The sequence below is a fragment of the Scylla paramamosain genome, chromosome 34, assembly GCF_035594125.1.
Source record: "Scylla paramamosain isolate STU-SP2022 chromosome 34, ASM3559412v1, whole genome shotgun sequence".
Lineage (NCBI taxonomy): Eukaryota > Metazoa > Arthropoda > Malacostraca > Decapoda > Portunidae > Scylla > Scylla paramamosain.
This window is the reverse complement of record NC_087184.1, coordinates 13,957,720-13,985,219: the sequence shown is the minus strand read 5'-3', so window position 1 is coordinate 13,985,219 and position 27,500 is coordinate 13,957,720. Positions and strand designations below refer to the sequence as shown.

Here is a 27,500-nt window from a genome sequence, read left to right as displayed (position 1 = left end):
TTGAATAAGGACCAGTTAAAAAAAAAAAAAAAAGATAAGATGAAGGTGATGAGAAACCAAAGGAAATAAAAAGAAATGAAAAGCAATATGAAAATAAAACAATGAACAATGTGAATGAAAGAAAAAGAAAATAAATAACAAATAATGGACACGAGAAAACAAAAAAAAAAATATCCAAAAGAAGAAATGTGAGTGAAAATGAGAAATGGAGAAATGTGATAAAGAGGAACAAGGGAAAATACAAACATGAGACTGTCTGGTGAGTAGAGAGAGAGAGAGAGAGAGAGAGAGAGAGAGAGAGAGAGAGAGAGAGAGAGAGAGAGAGAGAGAGAGAGAGAGAGAGAGAGAGAGAGAGAGAGAGAGAGAGAGAGAGAGAGAGAGAGAGAGCAAATAAGTTTACCCCCAAAATTACGCATAGAGATTTCATAAACGTACAAATTATTAAAATACTAGGTTTGTATGTCAGTCTGTCTGCCTGTCTGTCTGTCTGTCTGTCTGTCTGTATGTATGTATGTATGTAATGACGTGTCTGTGTACATGTGTAAATGTGTGTGTGTATATATGATTATATGTATGTATTTATGTACGTACTACCTAAACAAAAATGTAATCACACATTCCCACCACAAGAGGGCACTGACAGGAGGAGGAGGAGGAGGAGGAGGAGGAGGAGGAGGAGGAGGAGGAGGAGGAGGAGGAGGAGGAGGAGGAGGTATGGAAGGGGTTAAGCAACGGTAGGGGCTGGGAGGTTATGAAGGTGGGAGAGGAGAGATTACCATGTGAAGAAGGTAAGGGGAGAGGGAAGGGGGGGGAGAGGAGAAGGAGGGGTGCCCCAGCGTGATGGTTAGCACTGTTTCTCGTCCATCCACTTCATAACTTGTCAGTGAAACGGTTGGATTAGTACGAGAAGGTTGATGGAACACAGCTATAGTAGTAGTAGTAGTAGTAGTAATGGTGGTGGTGGTGGTGGTGGTGGTAGTAAATAACAATAATGATGATGATGATGATAATGATAATAATAATAAAAAAAATAACAATAATAATAATAATAATAATAATAATAATAATAATAATAATAATAATAATAATAACAGTAGTAATGATGTTGATAATAATAATGATGATGATGATGATGATGATGATGATGATGATGATGATAATAATAATAATAATAATAATAATAATAATAATAATAATAATAATAATAATAATAACAATAATAATAATAATAGTAACAATAATGATAAAAATAATAATAATATTTATTATTATTATTATTATTATTATTATTATTATTATTATTATTATTATTATCATTACTATTATTACTATTATTATTATTACTACTTTTATCATTATCATTATCATCATTATCATTTTTATTATAATTTTAACAACAAACAAGCAATCCATTACATATACAAGAACAATAGTAACAACAACAACTATCACTACTACTACTACTACTACTGCTACTACTACTACTTCTGCTACTATCATTACTACCACTATCACCACCACTATCACCCTCACCACCAATTCACCTACTACACTGACAAACCAAACCACCACCACCACCACCACCACAAAAACGAACAAACATACAAACAATAATGAAATAAATAGATAAAACGTTAACAACACATCACAGGGAGAGCTCATAGACAAAGATACTTTTTTCCTATTCTAATGTTATTCTGACAAACCAAGGAGGGCTCGTTTTATCGGGACAAGATAAGACCTTACTTGACCACGACAAGGAGGAGGAGGAGGAGGAGGAGGAGGAGGAGGAGGAGGAGGATAACAAGTCAGCGTGTGGAGTGACTCATGTTCCTGGTAAGAGGTACTGAACGAGGCTGATACCTGGATGGTTCAGTCCACATTTTTACTTCATAAAAAGTATATTAACACTTTCTACATAATTAAAATTAAGAAAGAATCAAAATATATAACATATCTTTAACGCAAAGCTGGCTCATGGTTTTGTAGAAGTAAAATTCTTGATTTTATGGGCACTAATATTATTAGCTAAAACATTCTTAAAATCATAAGTAATAAAAATATCTTATTCAGTGTCCTGCACAATAAAAGCACTGTGCAACATGTAGTAACAAACCTTATTGATAAACATGCATGGTTTTGTAAGTGTTCTATATAAAAAGTTTATTCTTAACCAGTTAATCAAGTGTCTAAATATCATCAATCCACAGTCTTTGCACGCACTGTGGTCACCTTCATAACACTTCATATTCATAAGTTTTGTAATGGTTTTATGATAACCAACAGCGAACTGTTTCATTGCCACTGATGACTTTATTATGAAACCACAATTCAGCACCATTAAAATTCAAGCAATAACTAAATAACAACTAACTAAACAACTTTAAAAAACACATTTGAACTGGTATTACTAAATTTCCTCAAAATACAGTTAAACTCATTATAAAAACTTTCTTCTGCATCTTATAATATCTAAATCATTATAAAGACTACAGTCTAGTATATATACCCAGATAGCTATGTTCACTAACTACATTGAATGTTTCATTTCCCAAATATATATTTGTATCTATTTCATAATGACTTGAATTTTTAAATATCACGCATACAGATTTTTCACTATTAATAGACAAATATAACGCCTTCCCTTCAGTGACCACAGTATTTACCAACCTTTGGAGTCCACCAGCAGAGGGCGACACCACCACCACATCATCCGCATAAGCGATCACATGACTCACATGTATGCCCACCCCCACATCCAATTTTCTGAGAAGATACCTTATTTAACATATCATCCACATATACTAAAAACAACAATGGTGACAACACACCTCCTTGTTTAACTTGTCCATTCCACATTGTCCATTCACTTGAGACAGTCGTTAAACTTGACAATAACAATAGATAAATAGATAGATAGATAGATAGATAGATAGATAGATAGATAGATAGACGGAGAGATATTTAATGACAATGGATGCACTTCATGGATATAGAGTGAACGTATCATAAAAAGTTTCATAACAGACTGAGCTTCCTTATTAGGTATGGATTTAAAATTTGCAGTTCACACTTAACCAAATTCCATAAAAAAAAAAATAAATAAATAATAATAATAATAAATAAATAAATAAAAAAAAAATGCACTTTCAAACCAGTAAAACTTAAGTACATTTCTAATTCCTTTCTGGAACTAAAAGACATTGCAATGCTAATTAAATTAAAATATATGACACCCTAATTTTTTTTTCTTCTCATATGAGATAAAATTACGGAAACTCGAATTAAGAAAAGGAAAGCTTAGAACAAGGAAAATCTTGACATACTAAGGCACAGAAAATAGACTAGACAAAATGTTCCACAAAATTACTATTTTTTTTTAAAGCTGGAAAAAAAATACCTAATAAAGAGAAGGACATACTAGGAGTGGGCACTAGGAGGGTTGGGAACTGAGGGAGCAGGTGACAGAGTTCCTTCCCACGCCACGCACCACCACGATCTGTGTTTTGAAGCGTTTGTTCTTCCATCAAGATAATTTTCAGAGGCCACACGCACGATCAGTCAGGTTCTCTCGAGTGCTTTTCGCATTGATGATGTAGAATTCTTGGAAACACCCTTGAAAACTCCAATAACTTCCACCAGAGCCTGACAACTGTCAGGCTCTAGAATTGAAGGAAAAACTTGGTAAACTATCAATAGAATCATTAAAACACCCTCGAAATATCAAATAACCTCCATTAGAGCCTGATAGAAGTGTGGAATTCCTTGTTAAACTATTAACAGACTCATGGAAAACACCCCTGAAAACTTATCATTTTCGCTATAATCTGAGAAAAGTGAAATCCTTGTAGAACTATCATTATAATCATGGAAATATCCATGAAAACTTCATCAAGTTCCACTAGAATCTTGAAGAAGCATAGAATCCTTGCTGAACTCTATCCTTAATCATGGAAAACATCCTTGAAAACTAACAATTTCCACTATAATCTGAGAGAAATGTAAAACTATCACTAGGATCATGGAAACACCCTTGAAAACCCGAATAACTTCCACTAGAGCCTGACAGAAGTGTAGAGTGCAAGCTAAACCAACATTAGAATCACGCAAACACTCTCGAAAATCAGTGACTTCAAGCAGCACCCATTACAAGTAGCAGAGATGAGACGACGAATCTGGAGAGTGAGTCTACGTTATTTCTGTGATGCAGGTTGTTGTAAATACGTGCTCGTTCCTTCCTTATTCTAACGCTCCTTGTTAAATTTCTGTTATTTCTTCAGACACTGGTGAGACTTGTTTCCACACTGGACTTTTGGTATTGTTTATGTAGTACTGGCTGTTTTTTTTTTTTTTTTGTCATTGATGTGATAAAAAGATAATGAAAGCAGATTTTCATCCCTTTCGTAGTTTTTTTTGTTGTTGGTTTACTTTAGTACAAGACTTTTTATTGAATTTTTATGGATCTTCCTCTTCTTTCTTCTTCTTCTTCTTCATCCATCTCCTAAGTTTACTGACGGTAACAAAGCGTACTCAAACACCGCCGTACATTTCCAACACGCCCACTCCAGCACTCATACAAGTGTCCGTCTCGTCTCGTGTTAGTGTGGTGATCAGCAGAGTGACTATTATTACTTCATCGTTCACTCTTATCTCGCATGTTGGCAAGGAGTGTCATCTCAAGGAGGCCGACTGCTGTCCTCCCATTGGCTGGCTTGTTACCCATCGCAGCCAATCACGAAGCGTTGCCTTACGTAAGATTTCCAGAGATACTTCCTCTATTCAATTTCCTTTCCTCTGCTATACTAATTATTGTTATGGTTGTCCTTCTTTGCATGGAAACATATAAAGAAAGAGAGAGTAAAAATGTTAATCTAATTTTTTCCATGGGATGAGACTAAGACCGTAGTAACTTATCGTCTATAGTCTATTTCATCTTTTTTTTTCTAAGGTATAAAACTGTAAGTCTCCAGTACACTATTGTCTATTGTCTATTTCATTTTTCTTTTTTTTAATAGGGTAGAAAATTATTTAAGATTGTACCCCATTCTCGTCGGTGATAAGAAAAATAACCAAGCAATGAAAGGACTAAAGCAAAAAAGGAAAGAGAAGGAACGATAATTGCGTTTTCTATGCTATGTAATGCCAAGTTATGATTGCTGCTGTGGGCAGGTGCGACTTAGAGCAAGACAATGTGTAGTTGAGGTGGAGAATATTTTTTGGTCAGTACTCGAGGTGAAAAATCCATTGTCTGAACCTCGTCCCCGCTCCCTTCCACCCCTCCATTGACCGCCAGTATCACTCTTCCGCTGCGTCGCCGTCTCACTCACTGGCTGGCACTCCCGACCACTGCCTGCTGGAGGTGTCCGCCTCACATGATCCAGTGCCCGCCGCGTGATGCCTTGCCAAAGTCTGTATTACCTCCCTCCCTCCCTCCCTCCCTGCTTCCATCCCTCCCCCTCCTTCCCTCCAGCCCCCAGGTGATGCCGAGGGCAGGACACGTGAACTCCTGATTCCACGATCCGGGCAAGGGATGAAGGGAGGGTGGGAGGGTGGGAGGAGAATGGGCATGGGCAGACACCACATTACGTGGTTACATTTAATGTGTGTGTGTGTGTGTGTGTGTGTGTGTGTGTGTGTGTGTCGCTCCCTCCCCCCCTCCACGCGACCTCTGGCCAGCAGGCAAAGCGGAAGTGAGGCGCGGTACCGCGACTTTTGGCGCCAAACAGCGGCGCAAACAGTCGGCGGCGGCGGCAGCAGTGGCCCTCGACGCCGCTTTTCGCTAACGGATTCATTTCCACTTTATTGGAGGTAATTCATTTACCTGAACTGCGTACGAACAGGGGTGGGACAGAGCGGGGAGCGGGGCGGGGCAGGGGGGACGGGGGTATCAGTGCCACAACGATCGCCCACCAGCTGTCCGCATCGCTCAGGTAGGGGCTGGGCCGTCCCACGGCGCCGCCGACACTTTTTGGAACAGCCACAGCCAGTGGCACCGATGGGCACCATAAGGCGCGCGATAAGCGATATCAGAGCATGATAAGGCGACGCCCTGTTTACCAGCACTCGAGGCGGACAGAGGAGCGAGCCCCAGCCTGACGCCCCCTCGGTCCCCGGCACCAAGGCACACCAACACCCGCGTCGCTGTGCCCTTGTGGCCCGCACCGCTGCGACCATCGCACCCCCTGAACATAAAGGTTATTATGTGATTGCCTATGTGCGGTAGTGTGAGCCGTAACGATCCGGGCACAGGAACGCCCGATGCTGATTAGCTGAACAGGAGGAGGAGGAAGAGGAGGAGGAGGAGGAGGAGGAGGAGGAGGAGGAGGAGGAGGAGGAGGAGGAGGAGGAGAGGAGGGAGGAGGAGGTAGTGGTGTGGCCCTCACTTTGGCTCAGCAAGGGCCCACACTCCTGGAATACGTCACCTTTTCACTGTCTCCCTCACTAACACACGCGTGTGGCCGCTAGCGACACGCACACACACACACACACACACGTACGCACGCGCGCACCTTTCGTTTCCCCTTCCTTCCGGGCGCCGCACTTGCCGCAGGAAAGAAAGCGCACCGCGCCGAGCTGCTCCCCCACCTGCTGCCCCTCCCGCCAGGTGCCCCCCCCCGCCGCCAGGCACCGCGGGACCCCCGCTAGTCGCGGCCGGCACTCCAGCCTCAACGCAGCGCCAACAGGTGAGTGCCGCGCGCCCGTCACGATGCCTTCCCATGCCACTGCTGCATGCAATGCCTGAGTGGCGTGGGAGGCGGCGACGCGGCGAGCGCTTCCAGATTCCAGGGAGTAACTGGAGGGCAGCGATCATCCCCGGGAAAGATAGTCCTGGAAAGATTAGTGTTTTATCATTTTATCTCAGAGGGTATATAATGATTGTTCTCGGCCATGGCGAGACGGATCCGCTATCGGTGCTATCTGTGCGTGAGCACACACTAAAATCTTATCTCATCCAACTATCGCATCCACGGGAAAAGCTACCTGGAAGGGTGAGCCTATGCGAAGAGTCCAGAGGCAGCCGCTGGGAAGCTGCCGGCCCGCGGCTGCCACAAGCAGCAGCACGCAGCAACAGGTGGCAAACCAGACCTTCCAGCCTGCCCAGACCCGCCCCCACCCCGCCCCGCCCAGCCCCGGCCCCGCGCGGCACCTTGGCAGTGACCCAAGATGGCCTCACGTGGCCAGGTTGGCACCGTCCCGCCCCGCTCCGTCCTGACCCGCTTGCCACCAACACAAGATGCTCCAGAACCCTAGCAAGTGCCGTCCAGACGCTCATGGCAAGGCGGGGGCAGGTGAGATTCACCATTCACCAAGTTCTGCAGGACGTGACGCCCTTCAGGCAGCCTGCTGGTGACTCAGCCTGCGAGAGCTGTGGTGCGGGGCAGTCGCGTCACAGCCACCATTGTCCTCTGCCACCTTGGGCCAGTTTTCCGACAAAGCTCACGACCAGGCAAGACACAGCACTCCTTGCGGCGGGAAGCTGAGCCCAGAGGCTTTCAGGCGAGTGGTGGTGGTGTGGTGTGGTGTGGGTGTGGTGTGGTGTGGTGTGGTGTGATGGTGGTTGTGGTGGTGGTGGTGGTGCAAGTAACTCTTGGTGAACACAGACAATGGTATACAGATGTGAACATAAGCGTACCATGCACACACCATCACTAAACCATCCACACACCAGGCTGAGGGCCCTCGTGAAGGTGCGTGACGGTGACCTGGTCAAGGCGCCACACCTTGTGTCGTTGTGAGGATCAAAATACGGTTCCCTCACTTTCTCTTTTCGTTGTCCTTTTGCGATGCTTGAAGAGAACACGGCGGAAGTACCATCCAGCAAGCTGTGGTGTGCGTGGCTGAGCTCTCCTTCCACCACGCGGGGGAGGGAATGATGAAAAACAGTAGTAACAATTAAGGTAGTCTTTCCATCAAGCGTTGTTAAGAGCGATGTCTCAATGAGTTACCTGTCAGCAGTCGCAGGTAACTTTCCAGCACAAGAGGTAATACACGCGAAAAAATTTTCCCGTAAGCTCAAAGGAAACAGACAATGAGAGGTATCGAGAATGTTGACGGAAATGATGATGGTGATGATTATGGTGATGACGATAATAGTAATGATCATGATAATGATAATAATAATAATAATGATAATAATAGTAATAATAATAATAATAATAATAATAATAATATATAATAATAATAATAATAATAATAATAACAAAAATAACAATAATAACAACAAAAACAAAAACAACAACAGCAACAACAATATAATCGCTAAACAATAATATAATAATTATAACACCACCACCACCACCACCACAACCAACAACAACAACAACAACAACAACAACAACAACACCAGTTCTATACTCTCCCTCCCCTCCCCCTCACACTCCCACAGCCATCAAAACAAACACGCCAGACTGAAATAAGACGAAAATAAACTCAAATAAACTACCGCATTCAAAGTTGCACCTCACTCACGAGAGGAGGAGGCGCCGGCGACACATAATGGCTGCTGCTTGGAGGTGCTTGGGTCAGGTGGCGCCATTCATCTCTGTCCGTTTCTCAGGCAAGGTGTATCGAGCATTCTTAAAAGGTAGTTTGCTATTTTCAACCCTTTTACTCCTATTTGGAACATCTTTCCTTACTCACTAGCCACTTTCAGGCTTATTTTCTTGTTTCATAGCCACTTCCAAACATTATAAAGCCTAGAAATTGCATAAATCTATTCTTTTATTCCTTTTGAGACTCCTTTTCTCGTTCAACAGCCACCTCCAAACACTGTACTGGCCAGAAAAGTCAAAATATATTCTTTTCTTCATCCCCCTCCTTTCTTGTAAATGCTTATAAGAACTTCATACATTGCTCCTAATGTTGTGAATTGTTGGTTATCGCAGTGAGAGTAAGGAAAGTAATGAAGTGAAGCGAACGGTTTCTGAATTCCCTTGTTTTGCTGACATTTATCACACAACAGTTGGATCAGGAAAGGTAACGGTGAAGCGGAGTGCTTATCTACGTCATGACTTAAATTTTCTATGACAGTGCGGCTGGGTAATGAAAATGAAATTGTTGGATGGGCACTACATTCATTTTAGCTCCAGTCTTCCCCTGTAAACGCTTATACGTAGCGATAAACTGAAATTTCATATATTATTTGCGTTTACATTTCCTGATGAGCTCCTACAAACTGTCAGAGAAAAGGTTTACTACCTTAAGACACACGTATTTGCTCACTTAATTAACTGAATTGAGCACATTGGTGAATTACAGGGCGTTCATTCCATTCAATTAAACACCTATCATATGACTGACTCAGATGATATAAACGATCGATTTGAATTAAAGTATAATTATGTAAAATTTCGTAAGCACATACAGTAGTAACCATGGAACACGAACAGACACTTTCTTTAACGAGGCTTTATTAGGCTGAACAACACGGCAGTAGAGGCGAGTGTCCATCTGAAAGGCTGGCTGGAGGATTTTTTTTATTTTATTTTTTTTTTTTATGAAGGGGGACACTGGACAAGGGCAACCCCCCCCCCCAAAAAAAAAGCCCACTGAGATGCCAGTCCCAGAAAAGGGTCGAAAGCGGTAGTCAAATATTGAATGGGGCACGACCTAATCTTCTGAGTGGTTACAATTAACTTCCCACACTCACATTAAATTGAACACAATTATTGATATATCCTAATTCTGAGTTTGCCACAGATAAATTGAAAAAGCACTCAAGGGTTGATTTTTTTATTTATTATTTTTATTTTTTTCCGCCAGCTGCTACTTGAACAGTCCTGACCAGCGCCTTGCCTCGACTCTCATCTCATTATGAATCTCTTCTCTCTAGTTCAAGGGACACGAGGTTTTAGGGGTGTTTCTACGGTTATAGTGAAATATTAACAAGATTTCTACATGAATAACGGGAAAAACACTTCAGAACCTGACTTATTATCTATGTGGCCTTGGAAAACAGTTGTGGTGACGGAGCAAAAGCGTTTCTGGGTACGGGCCTGAGTGTGACTGAAAACATAAGAACATAATACAAGGAAAGCTACAAACAAACAAAAAGCCTTCACGATCCTGGCCCTCCATATACGTATACATAAAAAAGGGATATTTTATGTTTCCCTGTAATGAAAACGAGGAAATTCTGCTACGTCATGGAAACCTTAGCATTCAAAACAGAAACATTTGGTGGAAGTAATAATCATATTTTTATCAATTTCAGTTCATATCGAGATTTTTTTAAATAATTATAGGTAAAAAATAAATAAATAGATAAAAGGGTAATTTTTGTGTTGTATTGTATTGGAATAGCTCTGGTACATCTTGAAGTAAAATTGGGCAATAAAAAGAGACGCACTTGTAACATTGTCAAGATTGTCAACTGAAAAAAAAAAAAAAAAAAAAAACAGATATTTCTTACGTCTTCTTCTAATGAAAACAAAACAGCTCTGACACATCTTGAAATAAAACCAAGCGATAAAAACAGGTCCATTTGAGACGTTATTAACTTCACCTCAGCCAGAATAAAAACAACCACATCTTTCACCTTTACGAGGCAGTGATTAAGGCGAATGTTCCCCAAGCTGCTGACTGAGACTTTAATCTTTAGAGGAAAAGTGATGTAATTATTGAGAAGAATGTGTTAACTTACTTCTATTGATCTCTCTCTCTCTCTCTCTCTCTCTCTCTCTCTCTCTCTCTCTCTCTCTCTCTCTCTCTCTCTCTCTCTCTCTCTCTCTCTCTCTCTCTAACACTCAAATTTATAATCGGCACCCAAGGAGTTGTTATCGATGGTGTCTTCTGTTATTATCTGTGTGTGTGTGTGTGTGTGTGTGTGTGTGTGTGTGTGTGTGTGTGTGTGTGTGTGTGTGTGTGTGAGAGAGAGAGAGAGAGGGGGGGTAACTACGTATGTATAAAATATCTGCGAATTAACCACTTTTGTATAATGAATCCCAAGTAACACACACACACTCTCTCTCTCTCTCTCTCTCTCTCTCTCTCTCTCTCTCTCTCTCTCTCTCTCTCTCTCTCTCTCTCTCTCAATCACAAGATGTTTACCTGTTATGTCTTATCTATTCAATTAGGTCATGTATATATAAAGGTGTGTGTGTGTGTGTGTGTGTGTGTGTGTGTGTGTGTGTGTGTGTGTGTGTGTGTGTGTGTGTGTGTGTGTGTGTGTGTGTGTGTGTGTGTGTGTGTGTGTGTGTGTGTGTGTGTGTGTGTTCCAGATAACAAACCAAATTCAGACAATCAAATACACAAGTAAACAATTAAAGTGGGCAGAAACCACAACACGGTCATGAGAGAGAGAGAGAGAGAGAGAGAGAGAGAGAGAGAGAGAGAGAGAGAGAGAGAGAGAGAGAGAGAGAGAGAGAGAGAGATTTGGTATACGAAAGTAACATTAATCACTCTCTCTCTCTCTCTCTCTCTCTCTCTCTCTCTCTCTCTCTCTCTCTCTCTCTCTCTCTCTCTCTCTCTCTCTCTCTCTCTCATGACCATATCCAATCATCTTCCCATCAGGTAAAAATTTTCTCACCCGTAGTACTGATTGATAGATTACGATTATATTGATTAAACGAGATTAGGTGACGATTGAGAGAGAGAGAGAGAGAGAGAGAGAGAGAGAGAGAGAGAGAGAGAGAGAGAGAGAGAGAGAGAGAGAGAGAGAGAGAGAGAGTAGAGAAAGTGTGTGCGGTGTGTGTTTGTTCCTCAGGTGCGGGCGTGTCCTGAATTTAACTCGAATCCGGGAAGGTGAGGTATTTTTATGGCGTTTCTGAAATTCTCTCTCTCTCTCTCTCTCTCTCTCTCTCTCTCTCTCTCTCTCTCTCTCTCTCTTATCAGTCTTTAACACGTCATCAAAATGAGGCCTGAAAAGCTACTCCATTGTGCTGTGTACCAATTACGCACGCACACACACACACACACACACACACACACACACACACACACACACACACACACACACACACACACACACACACACACACAGGAAGGATAGCAATTTCCTTTGATATTAATAAACGTCATTCTCATTCCTTGCGTCATCTTCCTTTTTCTCCTTCCCTTCCTCCTTCCCTCCCTCCTCCTCCGCCTCCGCCTCCGCCTCCGCCTCCTCCTCCCCCTCACCTGGGCGCTCAAGTAAGCAGCGTCGACGTGGTGATAAGAGTCACCTGGCGTCACAGGCGTGTGTTATCACCTGGTGCACCAAGTACTCTTACAACCTTTACCTGTACACCACCCACCACTCCAATTCTATCCTTTGCTCCCCCTCACCTGTACACTGCCTCACTTCACCTGTCGCTGAGTGGAGTAGGCTTCGTCGCTTCATTAACTTCTTTATTTAGGTTCTTAAGAGGGAGCCTGAAATGATTAGATAAATGCATGGATAATCGGTGGTTTGTTTTTGTACAGGGACTCGAGTGTAGGCCTCCTGATGTGTAGCTTTCCTTTATTTTTACCTGACTGTAATGGGCCTCGTTAGGTCGAGTCTATATGGAGGTTGAAATTAGATAAATGTATGAATGACTGGTGCTTTGTTTTGTACGGGGTTGTCATGTTTAGGCTTGCTGACTTCTTGTAGTTTATCTTACTTTAAGCTGGCTGGAATAAGCTTCGTCAGGTTCTTAGTGCTGAATCAATAGGGAGCTTGATATGGATGACTGGCAGGTATGGTTTGCTCAGGTATTGTCACGTACATGGCTGCTGACTCATCTTTTTCCTAGTTTTGGCTGAATGGAATACGTATTGTCAGGTCGTGAGTGCCGGGTGAAGAGTGATAAGTAATAAGATAAATGTATGGATGATTGGTGCCTTTTGTAGGTTCAGGGACTGCCACGTGTAGGCCCGCTGGGTTGTTGTAGTTTTCCTTATTTTTAGCCGACTGGAATAGGCTTCGTTAGTTTGTTAGTCAGTAGGGAGGTTTAAATGATTGGATGAATATATGAGTATGTTTTGTACAGGGGCTGCCAAGTGTAGTGATGTTCTCTTAACTCTTGAACTTTTCCTTCCGGTATTTTTTGTCTTTTATTTTTATCTCTTTCCCTTTTCCATATCGTCTTTATTGTTTTAGCACTCCTTTCATCCGCTCCCTGGTTCTTATTATCGTTATTATCCCTCGTACTTTTATTCTTATTTTCTTCCATTTCAATTTCTAAAGTTGCGATCTTCTCATGCTCTTATATTCGAATTTTGTAAAGAGGAGACGCAGTGTGTTCATTTGATTTTGCTGTCTATAGATATTTGTTAGTGTGTTTCCTCTTCCTGGTATGCAAATTAATCCCACGCCCAGAATGTATAAACTCACACTTCGGTGAATTTAACTTTTTTCACTGTGGATATTCTTTCGGACTATTTCTTTTGGAACTGGAATCTTCAGTGGGCTTTATTTCAGTAATTATTTTTGTCATCTTTTTGCTCCCCTTGGCCTGAGTCCCTCTTACACGACAGGAGAGGAAGACCAACGAGGTGAAGGAAGTGTCACGGTGATGGTAATACGCGAGACACAAACACACACACACAAAAAAAAAAAATAAATAAATAAAAATAAATAAATAAATAAATAAATAAATAAAAACAAAATTAAATTAAATAAATGAATAAAAAAAACTAAGCATGTCAAAAAGTAGTTGTAAGAAAATCCATAAAAAAAAAAAAAAAAAAAAGAATTATGAAGAAAGAAAACTGTATTAAGACCAGGAAGACTTCAATAAACCAGTGCTTTCCCCCAGCAGGTGTGAGGTACGAAGGTGACACAGGGAAGGAAAGAAACCACCACGACAGACACCCACCAGAGACCAGCTAGAGGAACAAGCCACCTGCATCCCCTACCGTGCCTGAGACCAGCAAAAGACCGACACACACACACTCACACACTCACACACACACATACACACACATAGCAGCCTGAATCAACTTCCCTGACTCGAGAGCACCTAAGCACCGTTTTCCTCGTATTACTTGAGTCACTCCGCCCCGCTCCCTTACTAACCTCCCTGGATTTCCTGTTACGTCACTGAGAAAAAAAATATCACGCTTCTTTGTCACTGAAAAAAAAAATAGCCACGTTTCCTCATTCCTCCTCCAACGATGAAGAAAGCCTGATTTTTTCTACACGCAAATGTGAAAAAAATCCCCTTGAAATAAGTCGTCTTTATGTCTAACTTCAGGAAAGACTTAGAGGAGTGAATGCTTAAGTCCCCCACGAGGAAATCTGAAGGGACTTACGGCTTTGTGAGACCATAAAGAGCAATAAAGGTCACATTCACGACTCAATACCACGTGATCTGATCCAATCCATAAAAGCAAGAGAAGATCGCAGCCTTTGAAATTAAAAAAGAAGAAAGGTAATAAGGAAAATATTTCTTGGGACCATAACGAAAACAAGAATCAGGGAGTGGAAGAAAAGAAGATAAAGAAAGGGAAAAGAGATAAAGTAAAAGAAGAAACATCACAAGAAGACCGAAATAGAGAATAGGACAGAACACGTGCAGAACAACACCAGAACAGGACCAGGACGCAGCAGAATAACACTTCAACATGAGTGAACAGGAGGAAGGCACCACCACCAACATCACCACCTCCACCACAGTCACCATCACCACCAGCAGCAGTGGGGGAGGGGTAGGGGCAGGAGAGCGCTACACACCTCCACCCCCTAGATCAAGCTCCGCCCCCCGTGACCCAGACTGCACTCCCCCTAAGCCGACCCCAGTCTCCTCTCAGCAACTGGAAGGGAGCGCCGCCCCTAACCACGTGTCAGCGCCCAACGCCGAGATGTGGCACCATCCCCAGCCCCGGGAACCCACCCCTCAGGACCATCCAGGGTACGTGTGTGTGTGTGTGTTATATAGTGTTGTACTAAAAAATAAATTTATGATATTCTCTCTCTCTCTCTCTCTCTCTCTCTCTCTCTCTCTCTCTCTCTCTCTCTCTCTCTCTTTGACACAAAAAAAATAAGTACAATCAATATTTCTTTATAGAAAAATTGAAATATGTTTATATTACAATTCTTGCTGTTATTATTGTTATTGCTCTCATTATTACTATAATAATAATAATAATAATAATAATAATAATAATAATAATAATAATAATAATAATAATAATAAAAAAATAGTAGTAGTAGTAGTAGTAGTAGTAGTAGTAGTAGCAGTACCATTAGCAGTAGCAGTAGCAGCAGCAGCAGCAGCAGCACCAGCACCAGCACCAACACCACCACTACCACCAGCACCACCACCACCACCACCACCACCACCACCACCACCCTCACAGCATCCTCACAGCACCACCACCCACAGGGGCCTGAACCTCACGGTGCTGACCAGCGTCGCCGCCACTCCCACGCCCACGCCCAGCGCCACGCCTGTCAGCGAGGTGGGCGTGGCCAGCAACGTCATCATCAGGGAGGACGTGAGCCTGTCCGCTCGCACGCCCGTCAAGCAGGAGGAGGAGGAAGAGCTCAAGCACGCCTACACCGCCGCCCACGCTCACGCCCACGCCTACAACCACGCCCTCCATGTCGCCAAGGCTGAGGTGTGCCTATTTTTAAAAATCAGTATTGTTTTCCTCTTTGTGTTTCACTTATAAGCCTCTATTTTTTCTTCCTACATCTTCCCTGTAATAATGTTTCTTTCCCTTTTCTTTATTCCACATAACATAACCAAATCAAAGCGAACTAAACTCAACTAACCCAACCTAACCTTACCTTACCTAACCTAACCTAACCTAATGTAATTCAACCAAACTCAATCCAACCAAAGCCAAACCAATTCAAAGCAAACCAAAACTAACCAAGTCAAACCAAACCGATCCAACCCAACTCAAACCACACTAAACCTAATAAAACCAAATCAAATTAAATCCACCTTCCCTTCCTTTCTCTGGGCGCTAGTTAGGTTAGGCGAGGTTAGGTTGCGTTAGGTCAGGTCAGGTAAGGTTAGGTCACGTTAGGGCAGGTCAGGTAAGGTCACAGGGAAGGAAAGGGGAATAAACGTAACTACAAAGATGTGTCAGGAAAATAATAATAAATGAAAGTAGAAGCGTATAAATGTGAAAACAGACGAAAACAACACAAACAGAAAAAAAAAAAAAAATAGGCCTGCCTCAGCCTTAGCGCCATCTGACTTCAGTATCCGAGGCACCAGGAGCTGTACTAATGACGTCCACCCTCATACAGGTGAAGGGGGAGATGGGGTCGCCATCACCAGTGCAGACCAACCCGATTCCAGCCACCGTGCACGACCTGGAGCAGACCACCTACGTGAGTTTCCCTTCAATGCACCACCTTCTCACGTTTTCTATGTCCACGTCGCCTACCAACTTTTTTCTTTTTTTCTTTTTTTTTGTGTGCCTTCTTTTTCTTTCTTTTTTGTCTTTTCTTTCTTCCTCATTCTTCTCTTTCTTCCTCTTCTTCGACTTCACTATTTGTATTTATGTATTTTTATTTTTTTGTTTTTGCTTCAACATCAAATTTCGTTTCGTGTTATCTCTGCATCTCCCTTCACCATTTTTGCCAATTTCTTTCATTCTAGTCTCCTTACACGGTTCAAAGTGTGGTAGTGTACGACGCCGGCCACCCAGTCGAACACGTGCACGCCCACACAGTCGAGCCACACCCCCACGGCCACCTGAGCAGCGAGGGCGCCACCTATGCCACCCTGGAGTCCGCCCCTGCCATCACCACCCTCGCCTCTCTATCCTACACGGAGCCCTACCACTACTACTACAAAACGCAGGATATGTAAGTGATGGAGTGGGTGAAGGAAGAGGGTGTAGGATTTGTGGGTGAAGGGTAGGGTGAAGGGATGGGAGAGGGTGTGAAGAAAGGGTGTAGGGGTGAAGGAGGGGGTGAAGGAAGGTATAAAGGGTGAAGGATAGAGTGGAGGGGATGGTGAAATGGTGTAGGGGTTAGGGAGGGGTGAGGGAAGGTGTAAGGGTGAAGGGGTGAAGGGGTGAAGGAGGGATGAAAAAGGCAAAAAGGGATGTTGAGGAGGGGAATTAAATGTGAAGGGAAGAACTGAAAGGAAGGGTGAAACAAAATCTAATCTACCTAACCTTAACCAACCTTACCATATCTTACCTGACCTAACCTAACTTCACCTACCCGAATTTAATTTAATGTATCTTATCCTAACATGACCTAACTTTACCTAAACTAACCTAGCCTAAACTAACTCAACATAATTTAGTTTAATGTAACTTAACCTAACCTAACCTGACCTAACCTAACTTCGTGACCCTGCCGCAGGTATGTGAAGGACGAGGGGCGGAGGTCAGCGGGGTACGACTTCGTGCAGTCCCCATACGCCACGCCCACCGCCCACCCACATGCCAGCACCCACGCCCACCTGCAGAAGACTGACGCCTCCATGTGGGCGACGGCAGCGGATTACAGTCAGCTGGCGCCCGTGAGTCTGTCTGTCTGGTTGGCTTTGGTTTTATTAATTCATGAGGACCCATCAGGAAATTAAGTGTTGAGTATAGATAAAAAAAGAAAAAAAAAAGAAAAAAAATATACTATTATAATTCTGTTTCTGTTTTCTTAGTTGAAAAAAAAAGCAATAAGTGGAAGCAAAAAAAAAAAGAAAATTAACTAATAAGAAAACGAAGTGAGAAATTTAGGTAAAAGAAACTGACACTAATATACTTTTGTTTCCAGTGTCCGGTTATGTGTATGCAATCACTTTTCTTTCACTAAACAGAAGCAGAACGGAATGAATGACCCTTTGTCTTTTTAACACAATTTATCAGAGACTGAAAAAAAAATAATAATAATAATAATTAAACCCCAATTATGTTCAAATAGATTAACTTTTTCTTACATTTACGTCATTCATACTAAAACCTAATAACAGGATACAAACACGCATAAAAAAAAAAACACATAAAAACCGGTCCTTTATCACACACAGACAAACTTACAACTTTCTCCTTTTTATTACTATGCATCACCAATCAATATACTCTTTGGTAATCTCTCAACTTTTCATTGGTATTAATCTATCTCCTACTTTGGCATCACAAACTTACAATCCTCTCTTCTCCTCTCCATTACCAGTCAATATACTCCTCCGTTATCCTCTCAAATTTCCACCGGTATTAATCTATCTTCTCCTGCAGCTTCATTCATATTCATCCAGCTTATCTCCGCACCTCCCTTCACTCGTCCGCTCCTCTCAGCCGCCTCATTAATGCTACCTGACACTAATTTACTGACATCCTGCACCTGCCTGACACCACCTGCCGAGCTCCTGCCTTAATTAACAGCGTCACCTTGCAACCACGAAGGCGAGACACTTAGACACACACACACACACACACACACACACACACACACACACACACATACTTGTACCTATTTCTCTCTCTCTCTCTCTTTCTCTCTCTCTCACCCTTGACACTGGACAACACACCTGACACCCCCACCCTAACACCACATATACTCTGCAACCTTCCCCTGATCCCCTGACCCCCTCATCTTGACCTGGCGCCACCCACACTTACTCCCTGATACCCTGAGACACCTGACACACCTGCTCCTGACACCTGACGCCATTTAGAGCACTGTACCTTTCTCTTACCTGTACTAGACAATACTTCGAGGTTTTAAGGAGAGATAAAATAATATATGGCTTTCTGATGTTGTTTTAGTGTACTGTATTAGTGAATAATGTTTCCTGGTACATTCAGCTCTCCTCAGAAGGTCAATAGAGCAATGCATACCACAAAAAAATACCAGTACATTGAAATTTAAAGAGAAAGAAAATTTTATGGTTTTCTATGTGTCTTGAAAGTATTTTAGAGTGTTAAGTTAGAGAATAATATTTCCTACTATGTTTAGCTCTCTTCAGGGTATGAGAGCAATGCATACCGCAGAAATATATTGAGATTTAAGGGAAAAATTTAGGTTTTCTAGTGTGGTTTCAAAGTATGGTGATAGTTTTAGTGCATTGCGTTAGTGAATAATGTTTGTTAGCATACTGAGCATTCTCCAGGTTATTAAGAGCAGTGTATACCTCAACAGTATACTTCGGGATGTCTGTAAAAGAGAGAGGATACAAAGGTTTTCTAGTGTGGTTTTAAAAGTTGTTTTACTACATTTGCTTAACGGATAATGTAAGAATTGTTAGTACACTTGGCTCTCCTCTGAAGTATATTAGAGCAATGTACATTAAAACAGTACCTCGAGAATTTTGTACAAGAGAGAGAGAGAAAAATGTCTGGTTTTCTGGTCTGGTTTCAAAGTAGTTTTAGTGTGCTAGGTTAACGAATAATGCTTCCCACTACACCTGGCTCTCCTCAGAAGCTTATTAGAGCAATGTACATCACAACACCTGAACTAAAAAAAAAAAAAAAAAGGTTAAAATTCATGTCCGAGTGGGAAATATTTAAGTCTGCTTCATAAACTGGTTAATGAGAGAGAGAGAGAGAGAGAGAGAGAGAGAGAGAGAGAGAGAGAGAGAGAGAGAGAGAGAGAGAGAGAGAGAGAGAGAGAGAGAGAGAGAGAGAGAGAGAGAGAGAGAGAACATCAAACATTCTTCAAAAATAGTATACAAATTTATGCCCAGAAAAAAATAAAAAAAAATAGGGACCTTTCAAAACCTGAATTAAAATTTACATCGTTATTTTTAAAAGGATTCAGAAATACGACCATTCTCTAACATTAACCTAAGAATATTTTGGTTTTCCTTTTCCCTCTTAATACTCTTCCTCCTCCTCCTCCTCCTCTAACTCCTCATCATCAGCTACACCTTTCTCGGCCTCTTACAATACTACCCTTCTCTTTTCTCCTATTCTTGTTCCCCCTGTTTCTCTTCTTCCTCCTTTCCTCCTCCTTCTCTTCCTCCTCCTCCTCCTCCTCCTCTTCCTTCTCCTCCTCCTCCTGTTTATCCTATTTTGCCCCACGTCCTCATCCTTCACTCACCAACAGGAGGTGCTGGAGAGGTCTACGCCCCTCACCCACCACGCCTACATGACCGCCGCCCCCGCCTGGAACACGCCTGCATCCTACGACTCCATCCTGCACACCGCCTCGGGGGAAACCTACCGCAGGATCGAGCCAGGTAAGGACTGCTGACGGAGGCGCTGACGGTGAAGGAGAGGGAGGAAAGGGAGGGAGTACTGGCCAACCCCTTTCTCTCTCTCTCTCTCTCTCTCTCTCTCTCTCTCTCTCTCTCTCTCTCTCTCTCTCTCTCTCTCATGCACTTAAAAACACTTTCCTCTACTAAGTGCCAATTTCCCTCCCTCCTTCCCTACCTCCCTCCCTCCGTCCCTCCCTCCCTACTTCCCTCCTTCCTTCTTTCCTTCAGTCCTGCGCGGCGTGGCGTCAAGTAGCGAGACTTCTGATACTCTGCAGGAGGAGGAGGAGGAGGAGGAGGAGGAGGAGGAGGAGGAGGAGGAGGAGGACGAGGAGGAGGAGGAGGAGGAGGAGGAGGAGGAAGAGGAGGAGGAGGAGGAGGAGGAGGAGGAGGAGATGAAGGGTGTAAGGAAGGATAAGGACAGCAACACCCTATACACTCACCCTTTAGTGTGTGTGTGTGTGTGTGTGTGTGTGTGTGTGTGTGTTTAAACCTGAATATTAATACTTTGTCAAAATGGTTCAATAGTTTTTTTTTTTTCATGTACATCTTATATTAAATTAGAATTTTTACAATAGCACCTCAGTTCTGGAGTAAAAAAAAGAAAAAAAAAGAAAGAAAAAAAGAAAGAAAAAAAAACTTGCCCGATCTTTGAAAACCTTAACTGTTGTGGTATCGGCGAATTTGGATGGCAGTAGAAAGTTCCACACGTTAACGACAGACTGAAGAAATGTTTGGCTTCTTTTGGTTTGGATATTTTACCATTAATCACGAGGCTGTGCTGTCCTCTTGTTACATTTGACCGATCATCTGTAAACCAATCGTCGAAACATAACCTAACCTAACCAAACGTAACCCAATCAAATATAACTAAATTTAACCTAACCTAATGTAACCAAACCTAACCTAATCTAACCTAACGTAACCTAACCTAACCAAACGTAACCTAACCAAACCTAACCAAACCAAACCTAACCAAACCTAACCTAACCAAACCTAACCAAACCTAACCTAACGTAACCTAACCTAACCTAACCTAAGGTAACCTAACCTAACCAAAGCTAACCAAACCAAACCTAACCAAACGTAACCTAACCAAACCTAACCAAACCAAACCTAATCAAACCTAACCTAACCTAACCAAACCTAACCTAACAAAACCAAACCTAACCAAACCTAACCTAACCAAACCTAACCTAACCTAACGTAACCTAACCTAACGTAACCTAACCAAACCAAAGCAAACCTAACCAAACCAAACCAAACCAAACCAAACCAAACCTAACCAAACCAAACCTAACCAAACCAAACCAAACCAAACCAAACCAAACCAAACCTAACCAAACCAAACCAAACCAAACCTAACCAAACGTAACCTAACCTAACCTAAACCATCAATCGCTTCCTCCGTTTTGAAAGACTGAATATATTTAGCTCTTCAAGTCTTTCTTCATAGGGAATATTCAACTGAGGTAACACTTAGTTGCTCTACGCCGTACTTCTAGCTTTTCATAGTATTTTTCTAACAAGGGGACCAAAACTACACATTATTTGAGATAGACATGAAGAGAAGAGAGGAGGAGGAGGAGGAGGAGGGAAAGGGGGAGAACAGGATGATGAGTGGGCGTGGAAGATGGTGGAAAATAATGAAATATGAAGTAATGGAGAAGAGAGGGAGAGGGAGAGAAGAGGGAGAGGAGGGAGAGGAAGAGAGAAAGATAGCAGGGAAGGAGGAAAGAGTGGAGGGGAGGAAGAAAAGAGGAAGGAGAGTATATTCTGACGGGTATTAATCTGCATGTCCCTCCTTCCCTCTCCCTCCCTTCCTTCTTCTCTCGTTCGTTCCCTCTTCCCTCCCTCGTCTGGGCAGTCTCAAGGCGCGTCCCAGGAGAGAGGAGGGAGAGAAGGAGGGAAAGAAAAACATAAAGGGGCGAGAGAAGAGGGAGATAAATTATAAAAAAGAGGAAATGAGAAAGAGAGAGAGAGAGAGAGAGAGAGAGAGAGAGAGAGAGAGAGAGAGAGAGAGAGAGAGAGAGAGAGAGAGAGAGAGAGAGAGAGAGAGAGAGAGAGAGAGAGGTAAGGCACTAATAACGCCACTCGTCCATTAGCTTAATGGCGCCCTCCCCAACCCCTCCCATCCCTCTCCCTCTCTTCCCCCTCTTCCTACCTCTCCCGGCCCCTCCCTCCCCTCTCCTTCTCCTCCCCTCCCCTTCTTCCACCCCATCCCCTCACTTCCTCTCCTCCCCCCTTCACTCAGGCCCGTCAGCCATTAGTGTCACGTGATGGACCGCTGAAATATAGTTGATTAAGGTAAACAAAAGATAAATGAATGAAAAATATAAAAATTCAAGCATGCACCCAATTAATTAATAATAATAATAATAATAATAATAATAATAATAATAATAATAATAATAAAACACACACGCATGCACCTAACCCACCTAATTTAACCAAACATATAATAAATAAATAAATAAATAAATAAACACACACACACACACACACACACACACACACACACACACACACACACACACACACACACACACACACACACACACACACACACACACACATGCACCTAACCTAACCTAACGAGCCATTAACGTCACTTGACAGACTACTGGAAAACAAACAAGGTAGATGAAAGATAAATAGATAAATGAATACATAAACAGACAATAAAGATGCACTTAACTTAACCTAACCTAACCTGAACATGCACCTAACCTAACCTAACCTAACCTAACCTAACCTAACCTAACCTAACCTAACCTAACCTAACCTAACCTAACCTGAACATGCACCTAACCTAACCTAACCTAACCTAACCTAACCTAACCTGAATATGCACCTAACCTAACCTAACCCTAACCTAACCTAATCTGACCTTAATTACCCTAACCCAACCTAACCTAGCTTACGTATAATTGATGAAAAATAACCAAGAGACACAAATTAGTAACTGACTTAAGAAAAAAAATACAAACGGCAAAAAATAAGCACAAAAAAGGCAATTAATTCAAGTCACACGTAAATAACAAATATTGCGATGACTATAAGTTAAATAATACTGTTGATAATAGTAATAAAAGAGAAAAAAAAAATTACTGACTTACAAAATGACTGAGTTAAATAATACTGTTGATAATAGTAATAAAAGACAAAAAAAAATTACTGACTTACAAAATGGATTGCAATTGGAAAAAAAATAAACATGAAAAACAAGTAAATGAAGTAATAAATATTTAAATGAACACGGCAATGGTTATGAAGTAGAGTGAAATAATAGTGATAAGTACATAAGTAGTAGTAGTAGTAGTAGTAGTAGTAGTAGTAGTAGTAGTAGTAGTAGTAACAATAATAATAATAATAATAATAATAATAATAATAATAATAATAATAATAATAATGAGAAGAATAAGATAATTAAATAAACAAAATGCACATATGAAAACACAAATTCTGAGCAATAAAAACAGTAAATATAATATACTCAGTAATTAAATAGATGCATAATTAATACAGTAAATTTTATCTTTGTACTTTTTTTAAATTTTACTTTATTACCTCTCTCTCTCTCTCTCTCTCTCTCTCTCTCTCTCTCTCTCTCTCTCTCTCTCTCTCTCTCTCTCTCTCTCTCTCTCTCTCTCTCTCATCAAGATAACGGATAAGTGAACCAACCAACGATTCATATTTCAGCCTTCGAGAGAGAGAGAGAGAGAGAGAGAGAGAGAGAGAGAGAGAGAGAGAGAGAGAGAGAGAGAGAGAGAGAGAGAGAGAGAGAGAGAGACCACAGGATCATCAGCTTTCCTTATCATTTCTTCACGCCTTCTCCCTCTCTTCCCTCTCCCTCCTCTTCCCTCTATCCTCCCTCTCCCTCCCCTCCCCCTTTGAAGAGCATAATTTATGGTTACGCTGCGAACTCAAGAATCCAGGGCTCTCTCTCTCTCTCTCTCTCTCTCTCTCTCTCTCTCTCTCTCTCTCTCTCTCTCTCTCTCTCTCTCTCTCTCTCTCTCTCTCTTGTGTATATTAAAACAAAAAAAAAGAAAAGAAAACGGGGAATATACAGAAATCGCGTTTATGTTAAAAGAATAGTGTAGTTATTATTTTCTTTTAAGGAATGCAAAGTTTTCTTGGCATTCATTCATTCAGACGTACTCTCTCTCTCTCTCTCTCTCTCTCTCTCTCTCTCTCTCTCTCTCTCTCTCTCTCTCTCTCTCTGCACCAGTCCATGTTTTCTTTTACTTTTTTGCTCGTTTTGTACGTTTTTAATGTCAGTTTTTATATGAAGTTGAATGTGTGTGTACCTTTTTTTTGCCACTCCTGTAGTGTGTGTGTGTGTGTGTGTGTGTGTGTGTGTGTGTGTGTGTGTGTGTGTGTGTGTGTGTGTGTGTGTGTGTGTGTGTGTGTGTGTGTGTGTGTGTGTGTCCTGACTTCCAATTTTACGGCCCCTTGAGGTTCTTTCATACTCCTATTAAACAGTTGTATCTTGTCCCTAAATATTACTACTAACCTACTACTACTACTACTACTACTACTACTACTACTACTGTTACAACGTTTACTACTACTACTACTACTACTACTACTACTACTACTACTACTACTACTACTGCTACTACGTTTACTACTACTACTACTACTACTGCTACTACGTTTACTACTACTACTACTACTACTGCTACTACGTTTACTACTACTACTACTACTACTACTACAACAGCAACAACAATATCAATAACAGCAACAACAACAATAACTATTACTTCTACTAGTACTACCATTATTACTACTACTTCTACTACTACATATTACAACTACAACTCCTCCTCCTATAACCACTCCTCCTAACACCAGAACAACCACCACAACAAAAACAACAACTATAAAAACGACACCTCTCATACACCCTGCACACCCCAACCTTGCCAAACCTAACCCTTTAATCCCACAGGCGACCCGGACAGCACTGAAAACCGTGAGTGCGTGAACTGCGGGGCCATGACGACTCCACTGTGGCGGCGGGACTCGGGCGGCCACTACCTGTGTAACGCGTGTGGCCTGTACAGCCGCGCCAATGGGATAAACAGGCCACACGTCAGGAGCCAGCGACGTCCCATGAGCCCGGTGAGGAAAGGGAGGAGGAGAAAGGGGATGAATGGGCGGGAGAGTGGAAGGGGATACGGTAAAAAGGGAAGGAAGTTATGAGAGAAGGAGGGTATGAAAGAAGGGATGGGAAGTTGGGAGGGGATGTGGGAGTAAGGGAATGAAGTTACATAGAATTACATAGAAAAACAGGCCACAACAGACCTTGGGGTCCTCACGAAGTGACCTGACCTAGGACTACTAAGGTGATAGTAGAAGAAAAGGACAGAAAAGCAGAAAGGTCTCTCCTCGCCCTTCACTCCCTCCGGCATAAGCCGTACAGGAAAACAGGTTGGAAAGAAATACCTTACTGGTTAGAAAAGGAAAAATACGAAGAAAATTTTATAGGAAAGAAAGAAGATAGATGAAATGAGGTGCCCCCATTTCCTCAAGGCAAGGATGTAAGATCACTAACAAACAAACGCTGTTAGCCGCGGATTTCAGGCAGAACATTTGACAAGACGGTGTTTAAAAGTCTCTCCGGTGTTGCAGTCTATCACGTCTGGAGGAAGTCCATGCCATAGATTTACTACTCGGTGGAAAAAATAATTTTTGGACTCATGAGAGTTGAAGGATTTCCCAACAATTTTGCAACCGTTTCCTCGCTTGTAATTTGAAGAGTCCATCGTGAAATATTTACTGCAGTCCATGTTATCAATGCCTCTGATGATTTTAAACACCTGTATTAAGTCGCCTCTTAGTCTTTTTTGTATTAATGGGAATAAATTTAATTCATTAAGACGCTCTTCGTATTTGTTTCTCTGGCTTTGTATCATTTATGTTACTCTACACTGAACTCGCTCCAATTCATCAATGTCTTTCTGGTAGTAGGGGCAGCATGCTTGAAAGCAATATTCCAAAAGGAGACGGACTAGAGTTATACAAAGTGAGGATTGTATTCTTAGATATATATATATATATATATTCAAAAGATCTACTGATTAAGCAAATTATTTTATCCCATTCTTTACGACTTCCAAACATTGCTGGCTAGGTTTTAAGCTACTCGATATTGTTATTCCTAAATCAATTTCACTGTCAACACTTTTAGGTTGGATACCATTTAAAATATACTTTGCTTTTTATGAAAGAGAAAGTCAGAAGTGAAAGTGTGCAAGAGAGGGAGTAAGGGAAGGAGGAGAGAGAGAGAGAGAGAGAGAGAGAGAGAGAGAGAGAGAGAGAGAGAGAGAGAGAGAGAGAGAGAGAGAGAGAGAGAGAGAGAGAGAGAGAGAGAGAGAGAGAGAGAGAGAGAGAGAGAATGTTCCAACGAGAGGGAGGGGGAAGGGGATGAGAGGGAGTAAGAGTGGGATGGTGTGAAAGAGAAGGGGGGAGTGAGGAATGGGTGGAGGAACAGGATGAGGTAGGATAAGGGGAAAGGGATGAGCTGAAGGAAGAGCTGACATCCTAACATCCTTCCATCCTTTGTCATACCCTTCATATCCTACACACACTTTCCCTGCAAAATGTATCCTGCACAAGTTTTCCTCCTTCCTCAGCAGTCGTACTAGATTCTGAAGTAATCTTATTTTTAACACCAAAATTCTTTTACCTAATGCTGTATTATTGTTTAACTACCATGAATATGCTGAAAACAATCCAATTTTTAACATCAAACTTCTTTTAACTAACGCTATATTATTCCATTCTCCAGCAGTACGTGGCCCCGTCCACGCCCCAGCCGCAGCGCCGTTCCGGGATGACCTGCTCCAACTGCCAAACCACCAACACGACACTGTGGCGCAGGAACAACAATGGGGAGCCGGTGTGCAACGCGTGTGGTCTCTACTTCAAGCTGCATGGGGTGAGTGTCTGCTGGTGGGGTGGCGTATGGGATGCAAGGAGTCCACTAAACACCTTGAGGAACGCCTGGTTACCTAATGCGGAAAATAAGGGAGGCTGCATGAATCCATCAGGCCTACACGTGACATTCGTTTTCCTAATCACGAGGCCAAACACATAGGGTATCAAAACAAGACCTGGGGGACTCTTCGCTATCTCTTGTGGTGATGGGGGTGGTGGGATGAATGTCTAATAGGGTGATGGGATGATGGGGTCTGGATGTCAAGTGGATTTAGCAAAGAATGTATGACGGATGGTGTCTGGAAGCTGGGAGTTGGTGATGGTGTAGTGTGGTGTTAGGAGCGAGGAATGGGGCATGGCTGGGAAGGGGCGGAGGATTGGGAGTGGAGTGTGGGGTGGAGAAGGGGTGGAGTTTGTGGAAATGGGGCTGTGGATTTGTTGGGGGAGGAGTGAAGAGGTGGTAATGCGAGTGTGGGTTTATCA

At 42.2% G+C, this 27,500-nt stretch overlaps 1 protein-coding gene and 1 long non-coding RNA gene across 9 annotated transcripts in view; one reads left to right on the top strand and one right to left on the bottom strand.

The window, feature by feature from the left end:
• The window catches only part of LOC135090227 (uncharacterized), a 68,939-nt gene extending 65,012 nt beyond the window's left edge, over positions 1-3,927 (bottom strand). Inside the window, exon 1 of the long non-coding RNA XR_010261828.1 lies at positions 3,425-3,927. This is a non-coding gene — a long non-coding RNA (uncharacterized LOC135090227). The remainder of the gene's footprint in view (positions 1-3,424) is intronic.
• The window catches only part of LOC135090220 (transcription factor GATA-3-like), a 40,925-nt gene that overhangs the window by 144 nt on the left and 13,281 nt on the right, over positions 1-27,500 (top strand). Inside the window, exons 1-9 of one of the 8 annotated variants that reach the window (XM_063986718.1) lie at positions 1-259; positions 13,725-14,816; positions 15,291-15,525; positions 16,169-16,252; positions 16,524-16,732; positions 17,240-17,399; positions 19,922-20,054; positions 25,027-25,199; positions 26,869-27,018. The exon at positions 1-259 is cut by the window's left edge and continues 144 nt beyond it. In XM_063986718.1, the coding sequence (XP_063842788.1) occupies positions 14,530-14,816; positions 15,291-15,525; positions 16,169-16,252; positions 16,524-16,732; positions 17,240-17,399; positions 19,922-20,054; positions 25,027-25,199; positions 26,869-27,018 (1,431 nt within the window). In that variant the 5' untranslated portion in view covers positions 1-259; positions 13,725-14,529. Of the gene's footprint in view, positions 260-6,365; positions 6,687-7,127; positions 7,289-7,407; positions 7,501-7,536; positions 7,692-13,721; positions 14,817-15,290; positions 15,526-16,168; positions 16,253-16,523; positions 16,733-17,239; positions 17,400-19,921; positions 20,055-25,026; positions 25,200-26,868; positions 27,019-27,500 lie in introns of those variants that run through there. The other 7 variants (XM_063986720.1, XM_063986717.1, XM_063986722.1 and 4 more) reach the window with 7 other exon arrangements.